General features: G+C 49.1%; 1 protein-coding gene across 1 annotated transcript; it reads left to right on the top strand.

The window, feature by feature from the left end:
* The first annotated feature begins 650 nt into the window (after positions 1-650).
* LOC116963494 (late histone H2B.L4) lies at positions 651-1,768 on the top strand. The gene is made up of 2 exons (XM_033000363.2): positions 651-826; positions 1,532-1,768. The coding sequence occupies exons 1-2, from the start codon at positions 668-670 to the stop codon at positions 1,766-1,768; spliced, it is 396 nt and encodes a 131-aa protein (XP_032856254.2). The 5' UTR covers positions 651-667.
* Positions 1,769-15,676: the final 13,908 nt, after the last annotated feature.

The raw sequence follows: 15,676 nt of genomic DNA, 5'->3' as shown, positions 1-15,676 counted from the left end.
CGCAGCTGCAGCAACTCCTCCTCACCAGTCCCACTGCCCGTCACCACGTCCCTTCTTAAATACGTTATTGCAGAGGCGCAGCCGATTGGCTCAATTTCCCAAACAGAAGTGGAGCTGACGTGGAGCTGGGGGAGCTTCGAGAAGCTTCTCACAGGGGGCCGCCCCGATAGCCCCCTCCCCTGCCACCAAAAAACTCCACCACTCACTCAACCCAGAACAGATTCAAACACTAGACCAATGTTCCCTCCAGTTACTGAGTCTCCACTGACTGCATTATCTGTTCCATAGCACAGAAGTGTTCTACCCATTTGATTCTGGAAGCAATACCTCAAGTACTCCAACACCCTTCCACCAAAGCAGGAACCCTCCTTTCACCAAAACCCTGGATGGATCTGGGAATAGCTCTTCTCTAGCACTTCTGCCCTATGTGAATGAAACTCTACAGCTCTTGCCCACCTCTTTGCCCATGTTACCCTCAAAGTTTTTCTCAGGTCTGAAAGTTTAATTGACTCAGTTACTCCAAGCTCCTCTCAGGCCAGCTGTCCTTCATTTAGTGCAAAGTGGAATCATCAGTCACAGATGTGTATTTTTCCTGCTCCTTGTGGGCTGCACCTGAGGCAGGTGAGGTACTGCTGCCTTTGCTATATAACCAGGTCCATGGCATCTCATGGTTGCTCTGTTGGAGCTTGTTCTGTGGGTGCTTGAGATGAGTGTAGAAGCTGGGAAGAAGCGTGGTTATGTTCCCACTTCTGGGGATAGGATGTCTAAGAAGAAACCAAAGAGAAAGGAAACCTATTCAGTCTATATCTACAAAGTACTGAAGCAGGTGAGTAAGCGTTTCTTTTTCTGCTATAAACTGCTTCGTACGTAAAGTTACCTCTGCCTACTGCGTGTTGACCTTATAAAGGAAGGCAAACCTGTTTATTGGTGAGATGGAAAAAAGAATGAGTGGGCTCAGGAGAGCCCAGATGGGTCTCAAAAGTTTGTGTGTGAGGGGATTCTTGGGGTAGGAGTTAAGAATTGGATCTAGATCAGAAAGGGTTTCCTACAAAGAATCAGATCTAGTGCAGGGCTTGGTCTAAAGGAATAATTGTGTTGAAGTCGAGGGCAAGAAAAGCTGCTGTTGGCCCTCTGAGGTAAGTATTGAAATATTTCTGTTAATTTCTGTTGAGATGAGAATTTTGAGAGGGGGCCATGAGTTGTTTAGGCTTGTCATCTGCATGAGCCTGTAGGCAGGACTTCAAGCATGTGGGCATTTCCACCCCTTACAGGCTCGTTTTCCATAGGGGACTGTGCAGAGACTCCTGCCAGTGCAGTCCCAAAGCCCCTGTAGTAGCATGGGGCCATCAATTTAGTCTAATGCAAGTGGCACACAACTGCAGACCTTTGTGCTGGCAACTGTGGGTCCTTTTGGTGTTAGAGCACCTTGTGTGGGGTGCGAAGGGTGCTCCCATTTTTCTGGGTGCGCTGGGGCTCTGGCTCCCCCCAGAGTGATGGGTGTGTGAGACAGTGCTTGATTATCATCTGGCAGGTGCACCCGGACACCGGCATCTCCTCCAAGGCCATGAGCATCATGAACTCCTTCGTCAATGATATCTTTGAGCGGCTGGCCTCGGAGGCCTCGCGCCTGGCCCAGTACAACCACCGCTCCACCATCACCAGCCGCGAGGTGCAGACAGCCGTGAGGCTCCTGCTGCCTGGCGAGCTGGCCAAGCACGCCATCTCCGAGGGCACCAAGGCTGTCACCAAGTACACCAGCAGCAAGTGACCGGCCCGGTCCCCAATAAAATCCCACCGCATTGACGGCGCTCCGTCTGTCGTGGTGCCGCCGAGGGGCGGGCAGCGGGCGTTCGCCGTCGCCGTGGGGACGGTGCGGTGGCCCCGGTGGCGGAGGAGCCGCGGCCGGCGGGGGGGGGGGGGGGGGGGCGGGTTTCCCTGGGCGGTCTCCCGGACGCGGTCGGCGCCTGGGCGCTGAGCCACCGGGGCCGCGGCGGGGCCCGGGGCCGCTGGCGGGGCCCGGGGCCGTTGGCGGGGCGGGGGGCTCCCTGCTCGCGAATGCCCCGCCGGCCCTGCGGGGCGATGCTTCGTCCCAGCTGGCGCCGCGGAGCAGTTCCCAGCCGGGCGCCGGCCCGTCGGCGGGGTCTGCCTCGGGGCCCGGACCGGCGCCCCGAGACCTCTCGGCCCCGGGCGGCCGCCGGCGCCGCGGCCCTGGACGCGGGGCGAGACGACGCGTCTTCCCCGCCGCGAGCGGGCGCTCGGCGTCCGCGGCGACGTCGCGCCAGGCCTCCGCGGGAGCGGGCGCCCCTGCGCGGCGGCGGGGGTGGGCGGTCGGTCAGTCCCCGCGGAGCCGGGCCGGGGGGTGCGGAGGGGCCCTCGCTCCGGCCCCAGCCGCCCCCCTTTCCCGCCGCGGGGCGGGGCGGGCGCTGCCGGAGCCAGCGCGGCTGCCGGCGGACGGGGGGGCCCGGCCCCGGGCACAGGGAGAAGGATGGGCAGGACCGATCTCCTCGGGGAGGTGTCCCCAGCGGCCCAGCCTCGTTAAGGAGCGAGAGGAGATGGGAGCTCTTAGTGTGCGAATTCTTCAGTGACCGGTTGGGTGTTTCCTGGGAGGGGAGACTGCACATTGCTGGTCTGAACCGGAGCAGGGAGGATGCAGGTGTTCGGAAAGGTGAAGCAGCGTGCGCTTGGCACGCTGCTGGCTGCTTCAGGAACCTTCAGCCTGGCACCTAGCTTGCCCAAAGGAGTGTTGGGTCGTTTTTTAGCTAGCGATCCAGAGGACCGAGCACAAATCTGTCTTGGTTTATAACATCGTACTGACTGACTCCCCTTTCACGTGCTCCTCTTTAAGGTCACAGGGAAGCCTCGCTGGGGGGAGTACCAGTTGGAAGCTTGGTACAAACTGGTGAAGTTGCCGTGGCACTTAAGTATTCCGCAGTTTTCCAGTACAGCTTTTTGTAGCTCAAATGAGCTACCTGTAGTCTTTCCCCTTTACAGTTAATAAAGATGAGCTAGCCACTGGACTTTGAAGTTCATTGCTATTAAGGTCTTGACCTCGTCATAAGCATGATGAGCAGATGGAAAACTTGTGTTAATGATGTCGTGCTTCAAAGGAGGAAAACTGTAAGTAAAGTTTCATGTCAAATTAGTTTCAAAAAGGCAGGGGGCAAGATAAAATGTTTTTTCTAAAACCTTTTCAGATGTTTATAGAATTGGGACCTGCTGATAAAGGGAGCTCAAAGTTGAATGGAAAATCAAACCTGGTTTAGAGAAAGCTGCAACTGGGGTGTTGGAGGGTGGTGTAACAAAAATGTAGCATAGTTGGTAAGCAGAAAATACTTGATGACTGTAGGCATAAAGGAGATTAAAAGCATCTGTCGGTAGTAGAGAAATTAATACAAGATTCTACATATAAAGGGCAACAACAACAAAAGTTGGAATTGCGAAGTATGCAGTAACTACAGAAATACCATAGGTTTCTAAAACTTCTATTTGATTAGAAAAGTAGTTATTAAAAACAAACAAACAAACAAAACAATGACAACAAAACAACAAACAAACAACCTACTTCCTTGTTAATTTGTAGGTAAAAGCTGTGAAATAGCAGCAAGATGGGACAACTGCTTCAAGGTCAGTATGTCCATAACTTTTAACTGGGTTTTGAAAAAATGGCTGAAGTTCTCTGGTCTGCTGGCAGTTATTAAAAAATACTAATACTGGAGTAGCAGGAAATCATAAGTAAAGGATCAAGGAGGAAACCTTTCACTATGGGAAAGAAGGATTGTGTTATTAGGTGTGGGTCACTTAACCTAGATTTAATTCCAGGCAAAATAAAGGAAGCCTGGTCTAAGACTTGCTTGATAATAAATTAAGAGGTTGGAACATAAGTGATCTAAGTGATTTAAGAAGACTAGATCTTCTTTTACCAAATCACAGCCTTGATTGATAATGTCACAGACTTGTCATTTATAATTTTTAGAAATATTCACTTTGGCTTTAATTAGCTCTATGTCAACTATGGAGTGAGCACCCAATAGCAGGTTGATTTCTCTGAGCTATCCAGTTCTCAGCAAGGTGTTAACAAATCGTAAAGGGATACTTTCCTTCTTGTGGAGTCCTGCAGGAAGTTGGTATTCAGTCTTACACAACTAAAAAAGCAAAACCTCCTGTTGGCTGCCTGCCAATAAGTATATAAAAACACAGATCATGTATTTAATCTGCATCATAAATTGTGAGGCAGTTTGAACTGTGGCCATCTGGATTTTTTGGTAGGACTGGATGAACAGCTGCTGTTTGAAAACAACCAAATACAACTATGAGCAGAGACTACAGGGTATACTTGTGGAAAGCTAAGGTCATTCTGGAAAGCAGGGTGGGCTCTTCCACAGTTCTCTGAATTCCTTATTTAAGTTTTCAGGTTCCTTATTGCTAAAAACTTATGTTGTCTTTAAGTTTCCTGCTGTTCTTCAAGTGCTTCCTTACTGTACAAGAAAAGATGATGTCCCCAAGTCCTAGTAAGAAAATACCCTTTGTTTCTCCTGTCAGTCCAGCTCCTTTTGCATTGTTTCTTCCTTCCGTACCTGAAAGGGAGAGATTTTTCACCAGGAGGAAAAAAACCTAAACAACCCCCCGATAACTCACCAGAAGAACCAAAACACCTTTGAAAATGGTTTATAAACAAGAAAAAACCTCCACTCTCTTCTAACTGCACCCCACTGACACAGAGGGATTTAGCATTGTCTCTGACCGGTACAAACGGATCAACAGCATGCAGATAACCTGGACTGGTGCAAAGCAGCCCCGGGTGACAATGTGTGGAGCAGTCCTGGACTTCACAATGCGAGTCTCATGAGCTATGGAGCTGTGACAGATGCTTGTCCCCATCTGATCAGGGTCAGTCTGGCTCAGCAGGGTGGGCCAGGCAAGATGTATGTGATGCTCCTAGAGAGAGTACAGGAGGCAGCAAAACTGGGACTGAGCGTATCTCCTCCAGTCCCAGCCCTGCTGCTATGGTGTAGGGCTGGCTGGGTGGGAGGGAAGAAGTGATACTGAGTGCTTGTTTCCTTTTGGCTGGAGGACAGCATTGAAGAGTGCTCTTTTGCTTGTAGTGCCCTGCCTGCAAGCCAGAGCTGGTCCTGAACACAGGTGTTGGACCAGCATCTCGCCCAACAGGGCTGTGCTGCTTTTATTTCCTCTAGCCTTTGCATCCAGTTGTGCTGTGGGGAGAGGCTGTGCAGGTGGCAGGGCGGCTGTGTCGGGGCTGCCTGCAAGCCAGGCTCATGGGGGAGACTCAGGGGATGTGGCATGTCAAAGGCAGGCCTGGGGGAGTCCAGTCAAAGAGTGGGAGTGTGAGCAGGCTGGTGTTAGCATTCAGAAGGTGAGCAGTTCGTCTCCTTGCCCAATCTGTTCTATTGCTCCCTAGGACACAGTGTCTGTGTTCACTCCCCCTTTCCAGCAGCACTCCCGTTTCTGTAGCTGTAAGATGTGCAGTCCTGCTTTTTGTGAGATGAGGAGTGCTCGTGAATAGCTTGGACCTGCCGTTCTGCTTCTGCCCTGGAGGTGGCTCTCTCTGACTACCTGATGCCAAATATATTTCTGCTGCACAGACAGGAGCCCGGTGCTGCCCAGCTCTAAGCAGGCTGCCTGTGGACCGTGAAACTTCCCTCTGCGGTACCCTGGCTCTCCTAGCAGAAAACTGGCCGTCTGTACGGATGAGATGAGCGGCTGTCTGCTGGAAGTGTCTGGTAGAGCATCTAGCACAGGGTGAGCCCAAGAGGAATAAGGTTTTGGTGGTACAGGCGCTTGATTCTCCAATTCTGCAATCTGTGCATTCTGCTTCATGTCTCCCCTGTCCCTGCTACCCCCCTTTTCTTTTTTTCTTTCCCCTCCCCTAAAGGCTGGAAGAATGGAGTTGGTGACTGGCCTCATATCCCTCTTACTACATCCTGAGTTTCCTCACAGATCTGGAAGGGCAGCTTGCAGCGCAGATGCACCAAGCTTGAGAGGCAGAAGGAGGTGATGGCTCTTGGAATGGTGAGTTCTGCACTGAACCTGCCCAGATTGTCGGTTTTGCATTTCCTGTATGGGGGTGGGTTCATCTTTCACTGTGCAGGGGTCATGATGCGCATTTCCCCACAGTACATCCCCATGAAGTTGCCCTGATATACCCGCACAGGATGTCATACACAGTCTTCCTTTCCAGAGGGATCACTCTGCATGCTTAGCACAGATTAGGTTTTGTGAGAACTGCTCCACAGCTTAGCTTCTTCTACAGTGGACTTGTGGCTTCATGCCCCATTTGTGCCATGATGTTCTCATGAGTCAGGTGAGATCTGAATTAAGTTGCTTTGGGAGAAGGGGGTAGACTCTGCCAAACAGCAGGGATTTACAAGAAACTGATCACTGCAAGAATGACTCAGAAGCACCCAGGTTACAGTAAAAAGCAAACCTTAACTTGGAGCCCATGCAGGCATTCTTCCAAAGTGTCTTGGGTCTGCCTTGGTCTGTGTGAGTCTGTCTTTTTCCAGGTCTGCCTGTGTCCTTGCAAGTCTCCAAGTAAGTTCTTAGTGCTGCAACACTGCAGCGTAGACATGGGGCCAGGGATGTGCAACATGACGATGTTGCCCTGGTTTGTTCTTACCAAGTTATATGTGCCCATGGGCTAAAAGCATCCTTTTCTTTTTTTTTTTTTTTTTTTCCTTGGTCCACTCTTCAAATCCCTTAAGAACAACACTACAGTATGACAAATTGAATCAAAGTATTCACAAAAATATCAGTAATGTCTGTTCTGTTTTCCTTCTTGTAAGAGAAAAGTGATTTAAGAGTATGTGCTCTTTTCTCTCATAGTGTGGGGGACCATGTGGCAGAGCATCTCCCTGGTCTATGATGAGTGGTGCAGGTTTGAGGGGAGGGAACTTTTGGGGCAGTGGAGGCTGGCACCAGTGTGCAGACCTGTGTTCATTTCTCTTCCCCTGTTGTTGTGTCCCTTGGCAGCAGTGCTGCCAGGTGGCTGCTCTGGTGCATCATTAGACACTGTTCCAAATAGCATAGGCAGGAATAGTTCAGCACTCAAAGGAAAATGAGCTGGTGATGGATAGCTCTGGTGATGCCAAAGCAGTTAAAATATGAATCTCTGAAGTGCAGCCAGGGTTCCAGCAAGGGACTCATCTTCTTTGTGCTCAGCTGCTGGTGTGTGGGGATGGTGCTGGTCTCTGTCCCTTCCCTTTTCTGGTTTGGTCTGAGGTAGGCTGTTGTCTGAGAGTAATGGTAGCTCTAAGTCCGTAACTCATGGTGGCCCAGAATCCCTGCCTGGAGAATGGGAGATGAGTGATGATCAAAGGCCAAACAGACACTCCTCTATGAGCACACACATTGTTGTCTGAGGCTCTGTTACCCCTGGTACTGCCAGCACTGTAACGGGGCTGAAGGCCTGTGGCATCCTTGGAGCTGTGTCTCTGTCTATGATCTCCCCAGCAAGGATTGTTGCAGATAGTTCGTTTCCTTGTTTGTTCTCTCTCTTCGTATTCTGTTCACTCTGGAGTCTTGGATGTAGCCAACAATAACGCTCCTTCTTTCATCTCTCCTGCTTGGGATTGTGCAGTAGGGGTGGGGGAGGTGTGCAGAAGTTAATTATGTGGAAAAGTAAGTCTTATACACTATCTGTCATTTCTGGGACCATATAACAATGGGGGTCAGAAAGCATTCTTGTTCTAATGTCCTCTCCTTGTATAGCCCTGTATTACCTGCTGCCAAACACCGGGGGAGACTGAAAGACCTACTGTCTGGTAAGGTGCTTCCAGACAAGGAGCTGCAGCTAGGGACTGTTAGAGCCCCAGTGACTGGCTTGCAGTGCCCCTGGTGCTGAGAAGCTTGGGCCAGGGCAGAGTTCTTCTCTGGGGCCTGAGGACAGAAATGGGATGGGGACTAAAAATGTGTTCCCATATAAGCAAACGTGCATTGGGATGGGCTCAGGATGGTTACCTAGTGGTACCCTGCGTGATCTCCAAGTGGAAGGAGGATGTTGCTTCCATGTGGCCCCATGCAGGGTTTGGAGCTGGAGAAGAGGATGACATGGGCAGAGTGGCCCCATGAGGAATGGCTGCTGCAGGCCACACGCGGTTTTCCCATTAGCGAGTGTTTAGTTCAGCGTTTTAAATAATTGTGTCCTCGGAATGATATTTAAAATCCATTTGGGAGGCAATGAGGCGGGAAAGTGCCTGTGCCATTGTGATGACGCTGCGCAGGCCGCACCACACATGCATATTACAAACTCGTTACAGGCTCGTTTACACGCACACTGCTCACTCCCTGCACAACCTCTTTCTGATGCTCCTAATGTTTCTTCCCCACTATGGCTGATTCTGCTTGGCACTAGGGAGAAATTTATTGAAGACGACAGGCCTGGTGTCATCCAGAACAAGAGGAGCAAGTGGCATGATCACGGCATTTAGGTGCTAGCCTGTGGAATGGGGATGTGTGAGGCATGCTTGGTGATGGGGCTGTCTCTTGTGTGTCCTGTCCTTCACGTATGCTCCATGCTCATTGCAAAACTGTGCTTACTTTCTGACAAGCCCTTGCACTTTTGTTATTGCAGGCTCCAGATCCTGTAGCCCCAAGGCTTTCAGCTGCTGTGCTCTGGGCACAGCTGGAGAAGAGCTGCAGCACCTGTGCCAGGCTGACTCTGAAGCTGAGTACCAGCGTGTGCTTTTGAATGTCCATGGGAAGCTGTGTGAGCTGGAGGGACTACGCCTGAGGGAGCGAAGGAAGCAGGAGCTGTGGTTCCCTGAGTGCTGGTTAGTGGCTGAATGGGAGGGTGGCCTTGCTGCTATTTCTCTATTCCCTTCCCTCTGACTGCTGCATGAGCACCCTCCACTGTCCTCCCAACCTGTGCAAAATAGAAATCCTATGTGGCTCCTGGTACCACTTTATTCTTGTCCTGTTGGCATCAGTGGTATGAACAGTATTCAGTCTTCTCCCCTTGTCCTATCCCTCCTGATCGTGTTCACCCCCTTCTAGCCAGGGTCCTAGCTGTGGTTTTCTTTGGTGCCACCTTGTGACCAAACATTAGTGGGGTGAGGATCAAACACCCACGTGTACTTAAGGGCAGGCATGTTGGGTTCGGACATCTATGTCCCTTGCACAGTGACCTTGCTGGCTGCTTTCCTGGACAGGAGATTTATGGCTCTAGCATCTTTTTATCAGAAAAGATGACTGAGCAGATATGAAGACAGAAGTAAAGGTGGTCAAATCAGAGGAGGAAAGGCAGGGTATAAAACATGGGGCCTATCTGTGATTGAGGCAGCAAACGTGCTCAGGAGGTAGAATTTTCCCCCACCCTGCCCCAGGGCTGGTGAGTCTAAATTTTTGGTGCATTTGGGTGGGGCCTCAGGATGGAAGGGTTGAGTCCCACAGCTTTATGCTGAAGGGGTGCTAATTGATACAACCTGGGGCAAGGAAGTACTTTGTGCTGAGCCTGGATGTGCTGCCTTCATCCATGTTCGTGCCAGCAATCAGTGGAGCATTCACAATGTACTGCCCAAGTAAGGGGGCTGCATGCTGTGGTTGGGAGTGGAGTGGAGCTGCTGTAAATGCAACACAGATCAAGAAACTAGAAGCTGAAAATTTGCAGGGTTTATATGCATGAGGTTTTTTTAGATGGTGGTGTATTGTTCTGATTGTTCCTTCTGCATGTGCCTGTGACTAGTAAGGCTCTAGCTGAAACCTTAACTTTGTTTTCAAAGAATAGGACTGTCTGTGGTGGATTTAGTCCTCGGGACACTGCATTTCATCTTCTGTGCACAGGGCTTTGGGTATCTGCTCGCCGCTTCTTGTGGCCACAGCTGTGGTCCAAGAGGCATGAGCCCATCTTGGGTTTCCAGGTGCTTGTTTATTAACACATCCTGGTGTGGCTGGTGGGCAATGCTGAATGCAGGCATTTCGATGTGCACATGCATGAGATGCTTGGCTTTCCTTGATGAGACCCTGAGTCACGTCTAGTGTGTCGGAGGTGGGGAAAGCCTGTCTGCTGAGCTTTATTTTTCATGTGCATTGTGGTTCAGCTCATCCAAGCCAGGCTGTGTTGCACGTCTGTCAGCTGCCTGTGCAGCAGGTCTCCCAAGGGGGAAGGCTCAGAGGTGCTGTAGGGAACAGGGTGGGCTCTGCTATGGGGAAAGCAGCAGTTCTTCCCCGATGGTAGCAGTGGGCTGAAACACAAGGTGGGAGGGTGTGAATGAGGGGATGAGATGTTCTCCTGACAGATGTGGTGTGGGGACAGGGAGGCTTAAGGTAAGAGCCCCAGTGCCTTGGGAGGTAGGGCAAAATGCAGCTGGAAGAGCAAGTCAGAAGTTCAGCTGCACCATCTGTTCAGACTGAGTCCTGCACTATGACCTTAAACTGATCAAGACACAGAAGTGAAAAGAGGTGGAAAGTCATCTGCCTGCAGGTGAAGGGTGTGGACCCTCATTGTCTTGAATGTGTCCTCTGGACCTTCCTACTTGGCAGCTGTGGGTGTTTTGCTTGGGGATGCTGAAGGGTAATGGAAAGGCTTTTGTGGTTCCTAGGGTTTGATAGCAGGGCTCTTGGGATTAGGAAGGTGTTCATGGCTGTTTCTTCCTGGAGAAAGCTCAGTTTACCATGGCTCTATGCAACCTGTGTCCATGCAGGAGGGACTTAGGCTGGGAATGGTTAGCATGTACTGTGGCCTCTAGGGAGAGTGCTCCCGGTTAGAGCCAAAGAACAGTGGGTTGCTAGAGTTGAATCAGGAATCTGCCAGGTGCTATGTTGAAGTCTTCTTTTTTTTCCGGGTTTATGATCAGCTGTTAAGAGAGGAGCCACAGACACTGAATGTGGCAGCGGACCAAGAATATGAGAAGCCACACAAGGCAAAGAAAGCAGTAAGGTCAAGAAAAGAGCCCAGAGTTTCAGGCACCATGGGTAGGAGTGCGTAGCTAGTGAACCAGTAATTGAGCAAGGCTGTGGGTAGGGTTGGGGCTGGCTCACCTGAAATTGGCTGTTTGGGCTACGTTTCTGCTGGTATTCCCCACTCAGACCCCTGTACTCTTAGCTCTGGGTAAGGCCTCTGTCAGCCAGTTCTTACACTGCAGCTAGCAAAGTTGCTGCAGCTGTCAGTAATCTGGGTTGGGAATGAAGAAAATGAATTTTATAAGAAACCTCTCGGGAGAAGGAGACCTAGAGAGAGAGAGATAGGTGGGCTGTCAGCTTGTATATTCAAACTTCCCTTCCAGTTGGGTTAGAAACCCATCAGTTTTCAATAACACAATTCACAATTGCTGCCATGTCCTATCATTGTCAGGGCCTCTTCCATGAGAAGCTGGCTTGCTCACGCCAGAAGTGAGCCTGGAAACCTTTTCTGAATTACTTTTTGCAATAGCAAGTTGCACCTGAGCAGCAGAGAAGTATTACTGAGGGTGGCTGCTGCTCCAACCCATGTGCTGTTGTGCAAGGTTAGTCCTGAGAAACATTTGAAGGACAACCTCCTCTACCCACATGAATGTCTCCAACTCGCTCCCCGCATCTTGTGGCCCTACTTGTGAATGAGGGCTTCAGCTCAGTAATGGTGTTTGATTTGGCATGTTCTACTTATTCTTGCCTTGGAGCCTGCTCTGAAGCTCTGTGAGGTCTCTCTCTGCTGCCTCTGCTTACAGGAGGGACTCTCTGTGCTTGCTGGAGTAAAGGCTTTCCCAAAACAGCAGCAGCTGTTTACCATAGTTATTAAATTAACCTTTTGTAGTCTAGCAGGATCTAGCTGCTGGTCTCCCTTCTTATGGCCAGGGTACAATTTCTTTTGGATCTCTCTTTCCTTTCATCTACTGTATCGTAGAGGTGTGTACTTAGCTTTTGGCTTCAATCCAGTGTAGCAGCTTCTGTATACCCAGCAGGTTTAACAGAATAACCCTGGTTTTGTTTTAAATGCTCAAGGTATAAAATGAAGAGCTAATAGTTCAAGACATGAAAACAAAATGCACAGTATGAGCTCCAGTAGCTTAGTGTATGTCATCAGGACCTGTTGAAGGTGACAGCATTTAATGCATCATATTAGTTTATATGACCAGCTAATATCTGCATAAAATAATGGTTTCCTGGGTAGCCTCTGACCTGAAAGGGCCATATGCTACATCTTTAGGTTTGTAGTTTACATAGATGACTTTGCCAGTAACAAGGTGCTCTCCCTAAATCTGTCTTTTGGGGGCAGGCATGCTTTGTCATGCATGTGACCATGTGTGTAAACGGACATACTTGCATTAAGGGCTAGAGATTCCAGTTCTAACACCCCTGCTCTGTCCTGTGACATGGACAGATTTCCACCTTGTCTCTCTATACCAATTTGGGTAGCTGCTGTGGGGTACATGCTATCACGGGGAGATAGATGGAGATATTCACTCAACCATGTTCTTGCTTTGTCCTTAATTGCTGCTTCTTGTGGGGAACGTGTGATGTCTGGAGATGTACCAACAGTGAGGGGTCCCTGCTTTTAATGGGTGTGGATGGGTTGGGGGTGGCTGCTTGTGTACATGCTAGGGAGTGCCTTCCCAAAAGCCAGACTGTCTCTGATCCCATGCAAACCGATAGGCAGGACTTGATCCCTGGAACTCCTCTAAAGTCTCCGACATTCCAGTGTGTCTCGTGCTCTCTTGTATCATACAAGAAGTATGCTATAACCTTTCTGATTTTACTCCATTCATCTCGATCCCCTGACACAAAGCAAGTGTGAGCATAAAACAGATAGATGACTTAGTAAGAAATAAAACAAATCCCTTGCAATGACAGCAGCAATGTTTAGAAGCAGACAGATCAGTGAAAAAAAATGCAACACTTTTTTTTCCTCCAAGGATGCGCATCCTCTTCCCGGTGGTCAGCCTTGGGTCGTGGGATTGCATGTGATCCCCTTCGGTCTGACCTTGGGGACCTTCTTCCTCACAGACAGATACAAAGCATCTGAGGAAGGACTTGCTAAAGGCTCTGAAATCACTGGGGCCAGAGGATTGGGTACTGCTGATCTGTGTATCAGACAGGCCCCGTGCCCCTGATCTGAAGGTGTTATACAAAACCGGTGAAGAGGAGCCTGCTTTTTTCCCACCCAGACTATGTAGCCCACTATGGAGTGTGCAGTGAGTGGACTCAGGAGACTGGATTGGAAGGTAAAGCCTTGTGCCAGTAGCTGGACAACTCTTGCCAGATGACAGTCCTGAGGGGACAGATGGTCCTGACTTCCCTCCTGTGACCTGTCAGGCAGAGCAAGCAAAGGGCCTCTTTTGCTATGGAGCCGGGGCAGATACCAGAGCAAGGAAAGGCTCTGCTGGGAGGATGGGGGAGATGTGGATGGTTGTGTTTTGTGGGTTTTTTTGTTGTTTGTTTGGTTTTAATATTGTTTTTTAGGGGGCTTGGTTTATTGCTTTTTTTTTTTTTTGTGGTGGATGTTTTTTTTTTGTTGTTTTTGTTGTTAGCCATGGGAATGTGAGGAAAATACAATCATTGGGACATAATGCAACAGAGCAAATTCATTGTCATGTACATCAAAAAACAATATATTTGGACTCAGAATGTTACATAGTCCATAGTCTGAATTGACCAATTATTTAAAATTAAAGGGGACACATCAAGTAAGTTTCTATTGTAGTCTAGCAAAATATTGTTCTTGGCGCTGTGATAGTTAGTATTTTTATTGCCCATCCGCAGAAAGAATATGCATTTCTACCTCAGGCTTCTTAGAGAATAGTCAGGTAAGTCGTGCATGAGTTACATGTGTGGTCCTGTACAGAAATTCAAAGGAGTGGCTTTTACTAGTGGTACCTTAGCTAGTGGTGTAGGTGTGGCAGCCTTTTTTTCAGAGCAGACCTCACAGTGTTCCTGGTTTGTTAAATTTTGGTTACATTGGCACCCTAATCTGGCAGAAAACAACATTGCCCTGCATGGGTTAGATTTGCCATTACTCTTGGGCCTTGTTAGGCATTCCTGCTTACTCTCTTTTGCCAGTATTAGTTCTACTGTACTAGTAGTATTTGTGGGCTGAACGCAAACAAGTCAGGGAACCGATCCATTTGAAAGCTAACAAAACTTAGTTCCAAATCAGTTCCCTGATCTCAGTCACAGGAAAGAACAACGACAACAACAAAAAATCAAATAGACCAAATTAGGTTATTCTGCCTGGAGATAGAATATAAAAGAGGTTCCTCGCCACAGTTTCAAACTGTTGCTGTTGTAAGCTGTTGTAAGGCTAAGCTGCTCGAAAAAGCTACTTTCGTTTCAGTTATGGGTGTGCACTGCCACAGTCTCCATTCTCTTGACACAAGCAATGGAGATTTGCTGTTGTGGAGCTCAGTAATCTGATTGAAACCATCCCTGAAAGAAGTGCTGTTGTCTTAAGGGAATCGATAGAAATGCACTGCTGAGGGGAGGTGACATCTCCCTTTTCAGTGGCAGTTCAGTCTCAGATACATTTTGATTGTATAACTTTAAGAACTCATTCTGTGCCACTTTCTTTCCCCTCCATGCAAATAACATCTATCAAGGATAGAGACATTTTATGTTAACAGAGAGAAAATTTTATTAATGTTAGGGAGCGTATGAGCTAACTGAAATGCTGATATAGCCAGTGAGAATCTGTATTGTTGAGACAACATAATGATGTTTGTTATGCTCACCATTATTATAAATTTATGCGTTAAAAAAAATAAATCCCCAGGGTAGGTGGTGCAAAGGCAGAAATAATGCCCACTCAGCCCAAGGTCTGTGAAACTGCCTAAGTGCAAAAGCATCGCCTGCCCTCTGCCAGCATTCTGGGTATGATGGCTAGGTTCCTGGCCTCAGCCGAGCGCTCAAGGTGTCCCTCCTAGATGCCTTTCCTGGATGGTTGTAGGGTATACAAATAGTACTGTGCGTGAAGGACTAGTTTTGGATCCCCCCCTAAAAAACCCAAACAAAACTTCCCTGCTCCCTCCCCTCCACGCCCCATCCCTCCCACACTCCCCACCCCCCCCCAAAAGCCCTAAAACCAACATTTAAAAAAACACCCAAACCCCAGTAAACCTTCTAGTCACATAAATATTTAATATTAACAAGTGACATGACTTGCCTGTTTTGCAGGATAGATGGTGTGGTCCAGGACATAAGTCAGGTGAGCCAGTGTGATGACTTCTAACGAAGCCTTGCTGTCCAGTGGGACATTGTGGTCTAGGAGAAGGTCAGTGTAGCAGTTCCAGGTAGAGGCTTGTGTTCTGGGTACAGGGCCACCCCTGCTACCCCTCAGGCACTCTTGCAGGTCTCTATGTCACCTGAGCAACCCCAGACACTGTTATGGGATTGGGAAGAGAATACCAGCTGAAATTTCCACAGCAGCTAATGAGTCCCTGTTGCCATTGCTGGCACTCACAGCCTGCCCAGCTGGAAGGGTCTCATGTTGGCAGGGACACAGCAATTAACAGGTTAGTTACAGGAGAGTAATTTGAGCGTAAACAAAGTTTAACAGGTCCCAGATCTATATCAAGCTACCATAATATCCTAACTAATGGGATCTACTCTATGTCCTGCCAAGTGAGCTGTGATAACTGGGGCAGGGCAGGGGGCTTCAATGTGTTTCACCCCTCCGAATGTGAATCACTGTGACTGGAGAGGTGGATGGCATAACTGGGCATACCCCTCCCAGAAGGCTGAAGACATGTGCCAA

This window comes from Tyto alba, unplaced genomic scaffold (assembly GCF_018691265.1).
Source record: "Tyto alba isolate M040663 unplaced genomic scaffold, T.alba_DEE_v4.0 Super-Scaffold_38, whole genome shotgun sequence".
In the NCBI taxonomy this organism is placed as follows: Eukaryota; Metazoa; Chordata; class Aves; order Strigiformes; family Tytonidae; genus Tyto; species Tyto alba.
Note: the sequence above shows the minus strand (reverse complement) of the source record. Positions and strands in the feature narration are given on the sequence as shown.